Source organism: Aplidium turbinatum, chromosome 11 (genome assembly GCF_918807975.1).
Source record: "Aplidium turbinatum chromosome 11, kaAplTurb1.1, whole genome shotgun sequence".
NCBI classification, from domain to species: Eukaryota; Metazoa; Chordata; class Ascidiacea; order Aplousobranchia; family Polyclinidae; genus Aplidium; species Aplidium turbinatum.
This window is the reverse complement of record NC_137482.1, coordinates 20,219,716-20,238,704: the sequence shown is the minus strand read 5'-3', so window position 1 is coordinate 20,238,704 and position 18,989 is coordinate 20,219,716. Positions and strand designations below refer to the sequence as shown.

Genomic DNA, 18,989 nt, shown 5'->3' with positions numbered 1-18,989 from the left:
AGCGCGCATTTTATATAAACAACAACAATGTTTACAGTTGTGAAGCCAAGCAGTCGCATCAATTGATTCAGGCAACAGTTTTCTCCATGCAAAAACAGCCATTTTTTCAACTTTTGCGATGTTTATGTAATGCGTGGTGATGTTTGCTGGATGTGAAAGCATATACAAGATTTACTGATCGAAATTTCCTTTCAAGAACTGACGGTAAAGACCCTCACGTTGTGACAGTCACCCCTCCGACACTTTACCCTCCTGTCAGCGCAAATGGTGACAGTAGAATGCAGCATCTTCCCTACAACTCAAGGTAAGCAGGAATTATATACTGGACTGTATAGTTGTGATATTATGGTGTTTGCTGCATAATAATATTCGTCATGTGCAATAGTTTGATAACCATAGAGAAATAAAACAAAGTAATTTCAGCGGGTTTAACATGATGTATTACATATACAAATATAGCATAATTAAAAATAAACTCTAACGTTTTCGACACGTATGTGTGTCCTCATCAGGAATCACATATCTGCAAAGTTTGATAACCTCTACAAAATTTGCTTGAGATGAAAGTTTTAAATTTTAACACCTATTATTTTTTTGGATTGTTGTAATGCTTTTTCTGATCTCGATACAGATGAATTTGATTAGTTGTAATTTATGTTAGCGATTTATGAGCAAATGTAAACAAGCAATACCACGAGTTGATCCCAATGAAACACAAAATCTGCCAGCGTTTTTGGCTGTACAGTGTACATCTAGCCCTCGTCAAGCATCTAAAAAACTGAATTAACATTTTACTGCTCAAAGAAATATCACAATCAGCTAGCAAATCAGCCTTTTTATTTTGATTAAACGTTTGCTAACCCAGGGCAAAGCTGCCATGCCATTATATTATGTTTTGCGTAAAGTGATGTAAATTCTCATTCAAATAGTGGGTTAAATGTTTTAGTTCAATCAGTTCATACTCTTGGAGAACTATGTGTCTATAAATTCTTGTAGTTTTACCATTGTTTCTTTTATCGAGTTTTGTTGCAAAAGTCAAAAATCTACTTTAAGCTTTTTGTGGTTTGTGAAACTTTGAATTTTCTGGCATAAGCAGTAATAACGAATGATTACTATTTGTTGGCGGTCTTTTTTGTTCCTTCGATGTTCGTAATACGTCTTCTGCAAGTGGTGTTGGTTGAAACCAAGCAAGCCACAAACAGCCTGGGAGTTGAATTAATGGTGTGGATTTTAATTGGCCACCAATGGTATGAAATTGCTTCTTCAGCCAGACGATGCCATAAATCGATTGTCAAATGTCTTCACCGAAATTTAACGTGGCAAACCAGCCGCACATTGATTCAAGATTTGCAGACGTTGAATCAATATAAGAAAGGGACTGGTTGCTTGCTGGGTACTCCTCATTCGCCATATGAAAGGCCTCTGCTTCGGTCTGATGTTGAAATCACTGCCAAAAGATTTGAAGCTGTTGGCAGCTGACTTGTCATAGTATTTTTATGAGTGTTTTCGCTTTTTGAGCTTGGAAATTACATTGTGCTGTTGTCTGTTGCATTGGTCCATCATGTTTCGCGTCGTTTAGTAGCTCAGGTGTTAACTTAACTCCAGCGTTATGGTGATTATCCCAGCCAGAAAAGCAGTCTTTTTTACATTGATTCGACATCTCCTGTCGTTAAAACGGACTTATTTGCTGGCTGGGGTCATGGTTTTTGTCCAGTGCAGGCAAATTTGACTGCAGACAGATTACTAGACAGGTTCCTCAAAGAAAATGGCTCAAGTAACCTCACCTATATTTAACGAAGGCAAAACAGTAAAGTGTTTGCTCTAGTGCAGGTCGTTGTTTAAAAACTACTTTTAAAAAGCTTTTTTTTTAGATTTTGCAGTGCTAAAGGAAGAAGCGAATGGTTTGGTTAGATCAAGTTTGAAATTATTATTTTTTAATTGCAAATATCAATCAAACTGCCTAGGAAAACACTGTGATAGGCTTTTGTGATAGGTCAATGTAAAAAGGGCAGATTTTCTAGCTGATTGAAAAGTGAAAATCCACGAAATGTCGTTAGGGCAAAAGACGTCATAAGTTGAATCCAACTTTTAACTTAGGCTGATAAGGTTTGATGGCGAAACAGAAACCACAACTTGTTTTTGTCAGGACTTGATTTCATGCAAGAGGTGCTAAAGTTTCAAGCTTTTTCGCAAAAGCAACATAAATTTTTCATGTCTGTTTTTTTGTTGTTGAACAATGTCTTTTCTATTAACTAGTTCCGACAAGCAACAACTCCTCGGCAGCCTACCCGCCGGGTTACCATTTGTGGCGAAGACCGAGCTGGGAGACGTGGAAATGTGAGTAGAGCCAGTTGTTTAGACTAAACGTGAAATTAGATATTTGAAATTTGGCAACACTTTTTTATTAATGCAAATTTGTTTGGCAAGGGTTCTGACATGATTTTTGCTGGACACAAAAATATCACGTGGTACTTTATTGGAAATAAATTATACGTTGCTCAAAGTTTTTATCGAAAAAAAACACGCTTTTAGCATTTGATCCATGGGTAAAGATAATATTAAGGAAGTTTCCACTTGCCATTGTGTAATTTCATAGTCTACAGCTTGAGAATATTTTTCGCAGCAACCTTAGACATTGCAGCTGTTGTAAGAGAAATGCTTTCATGGGTCATGGGTGCATCAACCTTTTCTGCTTGAAAAGCTCTACGAAATCTTACAATTCTTCCATCCAGTAAAAGTTGCCTTTATTTACATCATTTCAACATCGCTGAACGTTCTAATGATGTAAATTTTGCTCGCGTGGCTGGCAGTTGAGTTAAAAAGTTCTGAAAACCCTCTTTTTACCAACAAAACTTTAATGAAAAGCATTAAATATCTGCTTTGAAGGAAACGTCACATTGAGGTTGAAAAAACACAAAGTTGATCTTGTTTGGTGAATGTATTCTCTCTCATAGTCGATTTTAAATGTTGGTTCGATTTACAGGCGGCCGAAGCCAAGAGAGGACGCCACCTACCCCATAACATGCGGAAACAATAAAGGCGACCTTGTCTGGAAGAAATTCATCTGTCCTGGCATCAATGCCAAGTGTGTCAAAGTACGTGACGGTTTTATCGCGTTTGTTTTACGTTCTTTTGACTCCCAAACCACTGACGTAAGAATGCGACATGGTCTTGGACTGCGGTTTCAAAACAAATCATCGTCCAATCTCATCTTACCTCTCAGGAAATCGCAAACAGTTGGCAGCGTAATTCCCTCCTAGAAATCAGTCTTTTTTGAGTTGATTCAACGTTTTAATACTTGAAGTCAATGTAAAAAGAGGCTGGTTTGCGGTCTAGGGTGTTGCTTTGTAATGAACATCCACAATGATTCTATCATGACGCAAAACGTCAATCTGTTTTACCGGTTTGCATTACTTTTTATTGCGGTGCTTACCGAACTGTGGTCAATTGAAATTAATAAGTTTTCTATTCAATCGGAAATTCTTTCAACTGCGATGAATATGTAAAAATAGCAAGCAAAATGAAGTCATGCAAAGAATATCGTACTGTTTGATTTATAGAACAACTATTTTTTTTTTTATCAAGAAATGCATCAAGGACTCGTTTTCAGATAAATCTCTTTTTCAATTCCACACATTACAAATTGAAAACTTTTTTTCCGTGGCGAAGCAACAAAGGCAGTATAATATCTGCTTCTTTTGTCGAAGTTTTTCATCAGTTATTTTCCTTGATACAGCGATACATTAATATAATGTGTTCAGTGTGGTGACAACTGGTACACTCCAAAAGAATTCGTCAACTGCGCTGGAAAAGCGACACTCAAAGACTGGAAGAGAGCCATTAGGATCAACGGGGTGATGCTGAGGTGGGCAAATGGCCATTTTTATTTTTAATTATCTCATTATATTCATTGTTTTTATATGTTATACTTCTTATATTTTTATTGCACTTTGACAAGTCCAATTGAGCCCAATGAACATTCAGACAACTCCAAACTTTGCGCAGTGTTGCTATTGTTGTTCCGGGTCTGCTACTATTCGGTGAGTCCGATTCGGTTAGACCGATTCGAAGAGTTCCTAACCCCTAACCCTACTCCTTAACCTCTAACCCTAAAACGGCAATGATAATTAGGCCACAGTACACAATAATTCAAAAAAAAAATTGAAAAAATCCCCCGTTAAGGGGTCGGACTCACCGAAACGGGCCATTCCGCTTGTTTCAACCCTAGCGTTTATTCTGCCACACAGTTACACTCGAATTGGCCACCAAAAAAAAACATTCCAGAAGACTAGAATTTTTGAACGAGTTTCCAAAGTTTTTCCGTTAATTTTTTCATCCAATAATTTAAAACTTGGAAGGTAACCCCAGCACAATGCATGAAGCATCGGGTCTGTGGTCACTTGGGTTGCTTATTTATTATTACTCTGTTGTCATGTTGTACATCGTCAATTAACAGTCGGCATTGAAGTGAAGAGTTTTTAATCCAACCAAACCAGCATACAGCATATTGGTTGTAAGAATAGTGTTTCCGTTGTTTTCGTACCAATCTGTTGATTTACGACAACGTGCCTTGAAAGTTTGTTTCTGATGACCCATGCTAATTGTTGTCCAACATGGCTGATTCACACCAAAGACTTATCTGAAAAAAAACTTCCTTGTGAAAATGCGCGGACAATTCTCCAGTCAACAAAAGTTGACATTTTTTTTCACCATTTCGATCTTGACGAAGGAAAGACAGTTTAAATTCAAAATGGCAACTTTTTCTTCCTGTTAGGTCGTATCAACGTATAAAAAGAGTTCTGCATTGAATTGTTTCTATCTGATCCCAATTCCTTTTTAGTGGAGAAATTTCCAACCAATAAAATTAGTCCATTTGACATTAAATCAATTAATGTACACGTCGCATCAATGTAAAAAATGCGGCTTTTGCTAGATGAGTTGCCATGAACTTCAGTTGTCCTTTGCGTCATAGCAAGGTAGTCAAAGCACGATTTTGGTGTATGCAAGCATACAAAGCCATAAAAGTCACGTTTTTTGACGTTGGTTCAACAGCGGCAGACGTTAGCTATCAGGAAGCTGTTTGCCTTCAAGGGCAGGCTCGTATTTCTTGTGTCAGCTACGCTGCTACGGTTATTAGAAGATGCGCTCCAATCGATACATCTCAGCCGAAACCTAAAACAAAGACCACCACTGTCACCAGAAGTTGCTTTTTACTCCATTTCAACGTCCCGCGACGTTGTAAAACGATGAACGTGTTAAAAAAATTTGCGATCTGAGACCGCTGCCACAGACAACCTTCTATGTGTTGCTAGTTATTTTTTTTCTTCAATGTAATCAAAGTAAAAAAATTGGACGATGATTCATTGAATGCTTATGATAGCACCAGACAAAATAACACAAGACATTTTGCAAGACCTTTACGTCTCCCTTTTGACTTTTACGCGAGAGGAATTTCGTGATTAAAAATCTTCTATTTTGTTAATTCATCTGTAAGGCTGTTTACAATCCCCGTATAGGTTTATATAGCACACGCCAGCATTTTAGACGGGAAACTATTTGAGTTTCGAATTCTCTGTCCAAGTTTCTGAGAAGACCTATTGATTAGCCCGAACGTCAGATAGCGCACATCTTAAAAAAAAGCAAAGAATATCAGTTTTTTCCAAATGGATGATGATTTGACTATTGGCTGGGATAGGTTTTCTTGACATCTGTATTTTCTCTGCTCTACAACCTTGGTTGCACAAATGCACAGCTACACCAACATCAGACCTGGTAGACATTGACGTTCGGACCGCCACGTGTTCCAACCTACTACCGACTGTTTTTTGCCTGTGTGAAAGCGGTGAAGAAAACAACGATACTGTTCATTGCAAGCGTGATTGCTGCAATGGCACAGAATTCGAAATTGGACGTTTGTTAAAATACCAGTTGTTTCACAGCCACGAAAACAAGCGTGCTCATAATGTATGCACCCCACAGCCGATTGATGACATGCGTGTGGTAATGCCATTTCCACGCAGTTTCAAATGACATTTTTGGACTTACAGCAACGCGCCTGTATTTTCGGTGACAAGATATTGATTTTCGAAAGCAAGCTTTCCTATTTTCTCGAACCGTCAGTTCGGTCGCAATATCAAACAAAGCTACACAAAACCGAAAATAGAGTTGAAAATCTGAATGTCTTTCACCAAGCGCAACCCACGCAAGTCAAAAGTGCGTTTTCCAAGAAGTGTTACATCAACTCCTTACTAGTTTCTTTCTTTTGCAGTCTGATATTGAAGCAGTTCTTAACCACATGACACGCGGTTGACCTTTATTTCGTTTTTCGAAATCCATCGTCGATAATGACTGAATACTATTAGGTAATATTATTATTATGACCACTGACCAGCCTTAGGATGAGCAAACCTCCTTTTGAAAAAGATACTTCATTCCTATTTTTGGATATTTTGTTACCAAGTGTGGTTGCAACATGCCACTTCAGCAGAAACTATAAAATATTCCCAGTAGGTTTATGAGCATCGTATACGAAACTCATCTTCTTGTAAAAGGCGTCGTTGTTTGCTTCAGATAAGCTTTGCTTTCTCTTTGCTACTTGTCGGTTTGTTGTCATTAGTCGAATCCAGGGCTCACCACGTGGAGGATTTATGCCAGCACTCTCCATCCCTCCTGGAGCAGACCTCTCAAGAAAGGCATGGGTCACATTGAACAGGATCAGATGTGACGTTGGCTGTACTGGAGCTAATTTGTTTAGGTGGGGGTTGCATAATTCGCCGATATGTGTCTGCGGAGCGGTAGAACAAACAATGCAACACATACTCCACGAATGTCCCATCTTACGACCCCCAAGTGGAATCACTGGTATTCGACAACTGGACCCAACTACCGTATCATGGCTGCACGAGGAGGCATTGCCAATCTAAGCTACTGCAAGTCAAACGAGAGAAGAAGAAGAAAAGGCGTCGTAACTACGCTCATGCGCAATTACTCAAGTCAGTGTGTTTCTGCTTAATCGGACAGAATTTTTTGTGTGCCCACAATGCTCATGCACGCGCGTTTACCGAGTCATTTTACGTAACAATAGTTACGCACTATCAGCTCGATACACTTCTTCAAAGCTGATTGGCAGTGCGCCCTCGGATGTTATTCCTCCGGTTATGAAGAGGGACTGCTGTGTTTCTGGCAGAGATGTGTCAAAAACAACGACGCTTTGTGAACATTTTAACGCCACTCTGGTGCCCAGCCAACTGCCGTTTTTACACGGCCATGAAGCTACTCAAACAGCAAAACCCTTCATTTTTACATCGATTCAACGTCTGCAGACGATATTTCAATGTAAAAATAACAGATTTTGCTGTCTGGGTTGGTCTCCAGAAAACAAAATTCGTCATTTTTACATTGATTCATCGTCTGCAAGCGGATTTTGTTGTCTGGGTCGAAATTATCTGGAGACGTTGAAACGATGTAATAAGGGCCTTTGTGGCTGGCTAAGACGACGCTTTGCGGGATGATGCTGTGGTGCGTACGTTGGGTGATGCTTTCTCGCTTACGTCACGTCTTTTTCAACTTTTCGAATTTGTAGAGCATGTCAAGAGATGGACATTTCACGACTTTTTATCACTATAATGCAAGGAGCGCCTCCAAACAAATTTCTTCACTAAATTTGACTTCTAACAGTAAATTAGTTTATTTTCGCATTGATCCAGCGTCCACAGACGTTGAATGACTGAGATACAACGTAATTAATTTTGAAGTCAAAACCCACACGATTTTACTTCCAGCTGACGTCACTGTCACTGTCAGTTGTTGTAAATTCAACTTTGCAGCTCTGCCAAGGTGGGTGGGATGGCGTAACGGATAATACGTTGGCTTTTCATTAAAGCAAACTTGGTTCGACACCCGGCTTAAGCTGGTTGTTGATAAGCACTGTTCACCTCTACCCAGGATGTGATAAATTTGGTGGGTAGGTCAGTAACTGAGTGCGGCACTAACTTGTACCTTGTTTAACAAAAGCCAATGTAAACAAGACTGAGTTTGTTTGGTGGAGACGGTTAAACGTCTTGTCACATTCTTTTGTTTTTTTGTTGCAGAAAAATGATTGAAAATGGCGAGTTGAATTACTACGATCACGATCATAACTGTTCGAACCAGTGCAGAAGCAACAAGCAATCGTCATTTGACAACTCCTGCGACAGACCATGCGGCTCATTTGAAGGCGACACACGCGACATACATCGAGAGGTAAAGCACCAGAGTTGTTACAGAGTGAAAGCTACTACACCTCTGCACTCTGTCGACTCAATATCATAATTATTCAATCAAAAGCCGACGGTTTTCGTTTTCTTAATTTGTTTTCCAGCAGCAAATGTACAAATTTCATAGTAGTATAAATGTGGTGTGTGGTGGACTTATGCCTGGTGGTGGATTTGAGTTAAGCTGATGGGAAAGCGAGGAAGTGTATCTTCATATTTCTTGTTCAATGATTAGACTGGGAACGCTATCAGTGCCGATTCGAATCAATGGCCGCTTCTGGATCTAGAAAGTCAATGGCAGAGTAGTTACGGCACTGTTTCTCGCCATCTAAGTGCAAGATGTTGAAAAGGAGCGATCTTCCTGGCGTCAGCACTACCTGACTACTCACTATAGAACAGTGAGCATCGGTGTAGCCTCCACACTAGCCATCAAGACTTTTCCAAAAACATCTGTTTCTCGGCAGTCGAGTGTAGCAGGAACTCAGCGATAAACACGTGTTTCGCCCATTAGGCATTAGTACTATGTGGCAGGAACTAGTGGTGCGGTACTGATGAGCCCAGCCTAATGGGCGAAACACGTGTCTATCGCTGAGTTCCTGCTACACTCGACTGAAGTGCAAGATCCCAGACAGCAAATCAGTCATTTTTTGTCTGGAAAGTCATTTCCTGGTGGTTGAGGACATTGGAAACAAGAATCATGTTTATTTTCGACCTGTCGTCAGTCGGTTCAACCGATTTCTTTCCCGTCATAGATACCTGCCTACAATTCAGATTTCATCACAATAGCACATATCAAGGAAATGTGAAGACGTAAAACAAAGTCGAGGCGTTTTCAACGTTTTATATTTATTTGATGGGTGCACTGAGCTTCCGCTGCTGACAGTTGTGTTTATTGAACACTCGTTTGGTGACCGCACTGTGTTTCTGAATCTTTCATTGATAATTAATAAGTTTACTATTTAACTGCACCCAAAAACAAGGCCTTAGTTTGATTGGAGCATTCATTAGGCATGTACACTTGTACAGAACCACCTCAGGTTAAACGCCTAGCAAGCAAGGTTTATTTTTTTGTTACATCCCACATGCGTTGAATCGATGTAAAAAGACGGATTTTACTAGCTGGAAAAAGTTGAATTACGACTGCGCAGGATTTCGAAGTTCAGTTCAGAGTTTCTGTGGTTTGGTTTTATGGAAAAGAAACAAGTTGAACGTCTGCTTGCGCAGATCTAATTACGTGAAACGTGATTAGAAGTTGCAGTTGGGTCTTTACGTTGCTTCAACCGTGTTTGTTGTTGTATTGACAAAACTTGTCAAATTGGTTTCAGTGGCAGTCGTGACGTCAGCGACCGCGCTTATTGTTTCGTCCTGCGTGACGCACGTTGACAATCCGGCGACCTTTGAAGCGCAAACAATCCATTTCTTACATAGAATCAACTCCTTGCTACGTTGAAGCAACAAAACCAATCGAGCCTAGTGCACCAAGCGAATTCTTGCTGTTTGCTCTATTTTTGTGATTGTATAGTTTTTCTTTTCTCTTTTTTCTTCTTTTAATGTCAGAAAACAAGATTACGTAAGAAAAACCAATATTAACGATTGATAGACGGCTATCATATCATTGATTTATTAAATTCTTCTTAAACCCTAACATATTAACTATAGTAGTGGCAACAGCGAATAAAGTTGTCTAACTTGTCCTAGTTTCCACCAAGACCCGAGCAGACGCCAAGTCTTGGACATTTCCAATTCTGCTGATTGTTCTGCAACGGAGCGTCATGTCCCGAACGCGTGCGGCTATTGCGTATGTTGAATGACCGCTCGTAAAATTTCACTTCCTGGTTATGTGACGTCGTAATTCTTCAGCTTGTCACGTGGGTTTATCTAATCGTACGTGGCACGCAACTGGCAAAATACGTCCTTTTTGCATTCATTTAACGTCTGAAGACATTAAATCAAATGTATGATAAGCTGACGTTGCTACCAGTTGCAAAGTCTTCACACGTTGTGCTCTTTTGTCAGTAAAACACAACGTTAATTGCAATACCACACATGCTAAAGTGATTGTTGCAAAAGTCGTAAACATGGTTCATTGTCACCATTTTAGATGGTTATACGTGGTATTAGCTGCACAATATCCTTCTTCACTAAAGCATCTATTAGCACGTTTCAAACTTCCTAAAGCTCTGCTTTTACTCGTTCATTGCCATGCTGATATTGTAGCTGGTACTTTCTTTTTATCGTCTCGGACGCGACGTCAAGGGAGATGAGTAAATTGTAGTTAAATTAAACTTTAGTTCAGGTTCAAGTCGTTCAGAGTCTCCTACAAGTCAGCAATTGTGAACTGAGCAAGCGACAATTGAGCGAGCAACATTTTAGCAAGTGGCTGAAGTTGGTAAATAATGAGACTGAGCAAGTAACAACTGAGCAAGCTGAAACTTGGAATGTCACAAGTCAGCAAAATAAGTTTGACAAGCGATAACTAAGTAAGTCCGACGTGAGAAAGCACGTACATCTCATTTGTTGACTTGGCAGTAGCTGAAATGAACTTGTTGAGTTGAAGCACTTGCTGAGTTCTGGCCTGCCGAGTGGTCCGACGACCGTCGTTGAAGCAAGTTCAAAATAATTTCAAGGTTTATCTCATTCCAATATTGCGAGTTGACATAAGCAATGTCGCTAGACACAAACCCCTTGTAGAAAGACAACTTTCACTTTCTGGGTGTATCTGTGTTGGTATTGAACAAAGTTTTGAAGTTGGTACGACGTAGGTATCTCGTAGCTCCCCTCATTTTGGACCGCATCTTCAATCTCCTTTATCAAGTGACTATGTTGAGCATGGGCTGATACTGATTTGGTTGCCATGACGATAGCCAGTCCTGCATCTCCCACGCTCTACGTAAAAAAAAACGTTAGAAAACATCATCCACGTTTTTGTTTCTCGGCAGCCGATTTGTAGCAAGAATTGACAGCGATAGACACGTGTTTCGCGTTTTTGTTAAGACTTCTTTTTGTGCACAAAACCCAGCCGGTAAATCTGTCCTTTTTGCGTTGATTCAAACTCTGAAGACGTAAAAAAGACCAATTTTGTTTGCTGGGAAACAACACAAGCTTGGTTTACCGCGTCTTCACGTCTAATTCATAATTTTAATTTTTTTCTTTTTTAAGTTTCAAAAAATGGTGTTTTTCTTACAAAGCATCTGTGAAAGCCCCACTTTCCTTTAACATTAATTATGTGAATTCTTTTCCGGTCACAAATTAAGTCGACCGAAACGGTTGCCATAGCGACAGATACAAGGAATGATTCATATGACCCCGCCGTGTACGCAAACGTAAGACAGAACTAAACTTACCCGATTGATCTATGCGGTGATGCATGCCTTGGGAGGCGAATGGATGACGCCACAACAACGAAACCTCATTAACTTTTTTCAGGGGAGTATTTTTCACAGTTAGCAAAAGGTTTTCGTCTTTGCATGGTTTCCACCAGCGACATTGAAACTATGCAAAAAAAAAAATTAAACTGGTTGCCTTTGATGTGGCTCAGCTTGAGATTTTATGCCTGATTTGAACCTTGAAATGAAAAAAGGTGTTTGAAGCAAGACACCATTGTTTGTTGCTTTTTTGTATCTTACGCCAAAGACAGTTTTTGTATCGTTTGTGGATGATGTTATATTCGATGAATGTACTTGTGAACTAGATAGCTGGTTTGTTATGAATATGTTTACTATCCACTTATGAAATCAGCAAAACTCCTGAATTATTCTTAGGAAGTTGAGATTAAGCTATCTTGCATCAAAGCTGTATCCTGTATCCTTTTATGGTTGACTCTTTTTCCAGGCTTCCTTGGATGCGGGCCCGATTCGCTCCAGCTCCGAAGATTTAACTTATTTTTCCAAGAGAGCTGCCCTTGCATCTATCCATACAAAATCCCAGGAAGGTACATTCTGTTTGTTATAAATCGTAGCGTACATCTACTGTTACAAAACGAAACTTCGAAACCTTCAAATTTGCAAAGTTGCCAGGTGAGGCAGTGAGGCATATCTTATTCTAACAAGCTCTTCATTTTCCAAGGCCCCGGCGGGAAGTCCATCGAGAGATCAAGTTCAGAAGACTCCGGATTAGCATCCTCCCCTCATTTGGAGGGGGTCCTTATGAGAGAAGCCTTCTTCACCATCGAAAAGATTCAAGGTACACACTGACAGAAAAATCCGTCATTTTTATTGCATTACATTTTTACAATCTAAAAATGATGAATGTTGCTTCCTAGGATACAGACTCCACCATGGAGCAAACCAAAATCAATTTCGTTTTGCCAAGTAACGTGCAATGAGACATGCTTCATAATTCGCAGTTCCATCTTGTTAATCCGGATTGCATTGATTCCTCACATATTGCCGATTGAGTGATTTGTTGGAATTTAAAAAGTGAACAAACTGGTGAAGTTGCCCGCAGCGCGAACCGCAACAACAACATACGTTGTAAACAAAAATAACCGTGTGTCACATGCAAGTGGCCGTATTAAAACTCGCTCAGTCTGCACTCAAAAGGAAAACAGAATGAAATGCAAACTGACGACTAACCATCGCCTTATTTAAATCGTAGACGCATACCCAGATAATAAATCAGTCGATTTTTACATTAATTCAACGTCTACAGACGTTGAATCAATGTAAAAAACGACTGGTTTGTTGTCTGGGACAGGACAGTAGATTACACCAATCTAGGTCAACTTCGATATAGCATATTTTGTTTAAATTACGTTTCCGATTCAAAGCAGCAGATAATGTAAATTGCTCCAACAACAGTGAAATGAACATGTAATAACTACGCTCGCATTAGTGGTCAGTCAACGTCTCGATGTAATCTCATCATATCATCCAGTACTGATGAGGTCATCATCTTCGACAACAATAAGTTCATCACTCGATGAACCGATGACACAAAAACAAAGTGATATCATTTCCTCTTCGAGCAACCGACATGAGCACAGATTTTTCTCTTCATTTCGAAGTCTTGGATCGATCTTGAGTTGTTTACGGGTTTCTTTACCACACAATAAGGATTAAAGATCATTTCATAACGTTTAGAAACTGAACTTTCTCAACATCTGAGGATTCATTACGCAAGGTTGTTCACAGCGTTGACCCAAATGGAAAAAATTTTTCCCTTTCGTTTCAATGTCTGGCGACCTTGAAACGACGTACTGTAAAAAAGCAACTTTCACTTCCTTGGAATCTTCGTCAAAGCGTGCGTAAACATAATGAGGTCCTTGCGTCACTGTTGCGTAACGTATTTCGAGAAACGACCTACGCTAAAAAATCCATGGCGTGCTTTAATGTCGGAATGGCCCGTTTCGGTGAGTCCGATCCCTTAACGGGGGATTTTTTCAATTTTTTTTTTAATTATCGGGTACCGTAGCCTAATTATCATTGCCGTTTTAGGGTTAGGGGTTAGAGGTTAGGAACTCACCGAATCGGACTCACCGAATAGTAGCAGACCCCTTTAATGTGAACAAAAACTCTGATTCATTCTTTTTGTCCACTGACACCTTTGAAAGGGAACAGCGATGTGCATGAAATTAGACCAAAAAGTCTCTCTGATCTTAGATTCAACCCTTGTATATGTTTCTTTAAACCTTGTATTTTTAACCTTAGACTCTGCATTGCCAACTTGGAAAAAATTTTCTAAGCTGCGCTAAAAAGTGATCGTCAGTTTGGCAACAAACCACACGCCAGCTACAGAGTGGAATCTAATTGCGTTTCATGACAAAACACGAGCGCAATGAATATAAAGTGGATCGAAAGCTGTACATGAAATGAAGCAATCATTTCGAAATGAGGACTTTTGATAGAAAGTAATTGCCTACCCACCTGGCAAATCAGTATTTGTTGCTTTAGTTCAACGTCTGCAGATGTTGGATGAATATAAAAAAAGACTCATTTTGTGGCTGGGAAGAAGCAATAAATAAAGGAGTTGAGAAAAGTCCCCATAGGATGGAACTTAGTTAATTTAAGGAATTTTAATAATCCACGAAAGATGCTGGCATTTGTTGATAGCATCATTCCCAATGCTGTTTGATGTCTTATATTTTTCTAATTTTTTTCTTCTGCAGATCTGATCAACTTCTGGAACGGCATCATCAAGATGGACTTGTTCGATGACGTTGTGCGTGACGTATTGACGCAAATCACGAACATGCACAGCAAGACAAAGCACTCCGGATCTGTCAGCATGGAAGGTACTGTGAAAAATTTAACAGAACTGTAAGATTTGTTTTTGACTTTCAGTGTTCTCCACAGCCAGCCAATCGACCCTGCATTGATTCCTTATCTAACAACGGCCTGATTTGCTTGTAGTGACAGTCCACAGCAGCGGGTGAAAGGGAAGGCTGTATTTGGATAAGAAACTAGCTCATCATTTTGAGCGACATGGTTGCATGACTATTGACTAAGTAAATTAAAACAAAACGAAAAACAAAATTAAGAAACAAGACCTATCTATGTGTAGATTTGATAACCCAAAGTTTTTAACCAATGTACAAGAAAACAACCTTTCTTGCCCTCCAACTGTGAGAAATTTCAGCAAATGTAAACTGTCAACAGGTTTTTGCTGAATCACAAATTCGCTGAGCGGTATTGTCGACTTTAGAGTAATAGTTGAAAGCAATAACTGGGCATTATAATTATTGTTCCCCCGCAATGTTGAAGCAAAGAATCATGTATTCGTAGACTAAGGCGTAAAAGTCAGAGAGATAGGTTCGGTTTTTAAGGTTGGTTGAAAAAACAGTTACCGTATGCGCTTGAGTGCAGTTACCGTATGCGCTTGAGTGCAGTTACCGTATGCGTTTGAGTGCAGTTACCGTATGCGTTTGAGTGCAGTTACCGTATGCGTTTGAGTGCAGTTACCGTATGCGCCTCACCTATCTGCCCTGCTCGGGAACCAAACTGACGTAGCTCGATATTTCAGTTGATTCAAAAAGGAGAATGCAAAAACTGCTTTCCCTGCTAGCAGTAATGGTGTTGAGTCAAAATGCATCTTTTTTATCACACTTCATTCATCAAGTGTTCAGCAACATGATTGTTTTTAGGCTTCTGGTCTTTTTGCACAGTATGCAAAATTGGGTGTAACAAAACATACGTTCGTACGCACACCACGTTCGTACGCACACGTTGCGTTTACGTTCCTCACCTCAATTGTACGTCAAATTGTTTGAGGAGTCGATTGTGCAAAATTTTCCAACAAGTATTTGAAAATGATATTAAACCGCAGAATGAATGGTATTGCTTAAATGATCTTGCTAACTGGTAAATGCCTGAGCCAGAAAGACCTTCTTCGTATTGATTTAATGTCTGCAGACTAGAGATGTAAATGCAAAAAAAACGAACAGTTTTTTTTAAAAAAAAACGTGTTTTTTTTCAAAAAAAACTTGAGCCAAAAAAAACACTCGTTTTTTGGTTTTTTTTGATTTTTTTGTTTTTTTTCATATTTTTCTGAAAAAGTTGCAATTTTTTTGCAATTTACAGCTTAGTTTCATTATAGTGCTCTTGAAAAACATTAAATTACTAAAAATAGTTTTATTGGTGTGCTGAAATTCCTAAGTGTTTGTGTTTGGCAGCATATGTTCTTGCATAGTCCTATGAGGACCTATGTTGTTTCGCTTTCTTCTTCATTCTCTGGCATGTTTGTGGCAGTAGGCCTGACAAACATTGAATTAATGAAATTTGATACATGACATAATGTAGATGAGTTAATTTCTTTTTCCTTTTATGGAAGTTAGCCTATGATGTTAGTATACTGTGGTACTGGTTATTCTTGTACACACTCAATGGGTTGACGAAATTTTGACAAAACAAGGTGGCAGTATTCAGTACACACATTTACCTTGTTTGTGGACGTGGTAATTTACTAATGCAAGCTATTGCCAATAGCTTGTTTAAACATGTTTTGTAACTGATAGCTTGCCAACGATGTATATGCTTTATAAATGTTGAAACAGAAGTATTCTTTTCGTGTGTTGTAAGATCTTGGATTGGACACTTCGTCATTGATGCTTCTTGCAGATTATTTGGGACATATAATGCAAGAGACCTTATCACTGATATTTTTAGCTGTCAAAAGTTAGTGCATTTGTCAGAAAAGGTTTAGGTTAATGTTCCTTTCAAATGCCCACCACCCATGTTGACTATTGCTAGTAACTACCATTCTACCAACCTTGAATGAAGAAATTTTTCCTTTAAAGTGGAGTTTTTCAGCACTGCTCAGTGCTCAGTGTTCACATAGTGAATAAATGCTTTATAATGCTTTTCCTGACAAGAATAAAGTTTTACCCATATTCCCACAATGCAGGATAAAGATACAAAACAAACATCAAAGATGAAAACTTATTTTATTTGAGAACTAGGTCTACTGTTTTTTGAGATAAAAAGAAATTGACCTCTTGTCATTACGCACCAATAAAACCATGATGCAAACTTTAATTTTTTTTATTGGGCAGAGGAAAGATTGACGAAAAGTTAGGCAAAAACAAAAAAAGTGCTAAAGTCTCAAAGTTCTGCAAACTAGTTCAAATTGGATGGATTAAGTGCAACCAATAACCATACTTCTTTTAAACATGTCTATGACAGCACAATGGTGTGATTAAGGGAAAACAAACATGACTATGACGTCACAAAGGATTATTGAATCTCTTCTGGGAAAATAAAAAAACATCAAAACGTTTCCATCTTTCACTACATTTAAATGTGATTTGGGCTAAAAGTTGGGACTTTAGCACTACACTGCTTTTGCCAAACTTGTCATCAATCTTTCTTCTACCCAATTATTTTTTTTTTTAATTTACGCACCATGGTTTTATTGGTGCGTAACGACAAGAGGTTAATTTCTTTTTAGCTCAAAAAGTAGTAGCCAAAACTTGTTTTAATATTCATAAACAGATAGCCCACCCCATAAAACATGGGGGTAGAGCTAAAACTTATGTAAATATGTTGAGCGGTTCTTGAGATATGGCCGTTTTTCTATTGCTCCTTATCTATAAAGCCACTTAGTGGCTAAGGTTATTTCACTTATAACTCGAGAACCGCTTGTGTGATTTTCATCACGTTTGCACCAAATGCACATCAACTGGAACAATCTCTTGACGTTGTACTGGTAATGGTGTGGTGTGCTGGTGAAAAGTGCCTTTGTGAAGTAGAGAAACAGGACCCTGACCACCTGGTCCTAACGTAACATGCCCATTAACCAAAATCCCAGGTGGCTTCGAAACTGTACACGAGTGTGGTACTGCATTTAACAACTGGCTGAACCAAATTACAGACAATACTTGAGATGTGCCAACCATAGGACACTGTGTTACTATTTGAGACGATGAGAAACCTTTATGGCTCGTGTGTTGAGACTTGAGAGACATATTGTCTCATTTGAAAGATGTTATACGAGTTATGAGACTATTTTTTTGTTGAAAGAGACGCTATTGCAATGAGTTTACCCTAATTGCTGCATATTGTGACATTTAATAAAAAAAAAGGTAAAAAAAACAAAAAAAACAAAAAAAACGAATAAAAAACAAAAAAAACGATAAAAAACAAAAAAAACGAGCTCGTTTTTTTTTAAAACAAAAAAAACCGTTTTTTTACATCTCTACTGCAGACGCTGAATCAATATGAAAAAAAAGAGAATGATTTGCTGACTGGGTTCGTAGTGGCGGCCGTTGGTGATTAGAGTTCCGTTACGTTTATACGTGTGCACTACGAAATCACGTCAACAACAACGTAAACACTATTACTTATATTTACCTCTTTTTTTCTTTCACTGTTTTTATCACATAATATCACGCAAAAACATCTGTTAATCTAGTATCGTGAAACGTTCTATTATAGTAAGAGTAACAACCTAGACCACAAAATCCGTCATTTTTGCATTGATTCAACGTCTGCAGAACGTCTACAGACGTTAAATCAAAAAATGACTGATTTTGCTGTCTGGAAATTTCCAAAACCAATGTTTACACCAATCCATTCCCATTCTTCCAGACGCAGTCGCGATGACCAACTTGGTCAATTCGCTTGAAATGATTCCCGGGATCTCCAACAGGATTTCAATCCACAAACACAAGGTCGAGAAAGAGGCTGAGGAGTCGACGTTTGCCATTCAAGGTAAACTCACTGAGTTTTTTAATCCGCTATTTTAGTGTTTTACCATTTTTGTTTTTGCGCAACTTTCGTGTTTTACCACGAAATGAAAACGTTGGCTGTTTGGTTCACTTGAGAACTCGACATGCTAACATGTTGACCTTTAAATTTGACCTTTTTGGTACCATTTGGTGTTTTCCAGAGTAAAATCAATAACAACATTAAACTTGATCTGCATAACATAGGCCTATATGTAGAATAGCCGCTTTGTTCTCATATGAAAGTACAGACTTTCACCGTTGATTCAATCAATAAACGAAACTCTTAGAAACTTTTCTTATTTCCTTGTGGTTGTGAATATAAACAATCATTTTTGAATTTGTTCGTGATTTGTCCCTTTCAAAAAAAAATAAAAATATTTTTACTTGCGCACAGAGTTGGAAAGGAAGTTGGCAGAGCAGAAGAAGTACGAGCAGGACTTGAAGCGGAAGTCGCAGCATCTCGACAACGTCATATCCTTGACACCGACAGAAAAGCGACAGAAGAGGAATATAATTAGGATCGGGAGACAGAAAGCGGTGGAGTCGCGACTCCCTCCTGGTACGATGCCAGAACG

General features: G+C 38.9%; 1 protein-coding gene across 2 annotated transcripts in view; it reads left to right on the top strand.

Annotated features, from left to right (window-relative positions):
- The window catches only part of LOC145779961 (uncharacterized), a 34,178-nt gene that overhangs the window by 11,261 nt on the left and 3,928 nt on the right, over positions 1-18,989 (top strand). For both annotated transcript variants that reach the window (XM_082591656.1, XM_082591654.1), the window contains exons 5-14: positions 197-304; positions 2,257-2,337; positions 2,984-3,095; positions 3,762-3,865; positions 8,091-8,241; positions 12,084-12,183; positions 12,318-12,434; positions 14,359-14,484; positions 18,275-18,397; positions 18,809-18,973. In XM_082591656.1, coding sequence (XP_082447782.1) covers positions 197-304; positions 2,257-2,337; positions 2,984-3,095; positions 3,762-3,865; positions 8,091-8,241; positions 12,084-12,183; positions 12,318-12,434; positions 14,359-14,484; positions 18,275-18,397; positions 18,809-18,973 — 1,187 coding nt within the window. The remainder of the gene's footprint in view (positions 1-196; positions 305-2,256; positions 2,338-2,983; positions 3,096-3,761; positions 3,866-8,090; positions 8,242-12,083; positions 12,184-12,317; positions 12,435-14,358; positions 14,485-18,274; positions 18,398-18,808; positions 18,974-18,989) is intronic.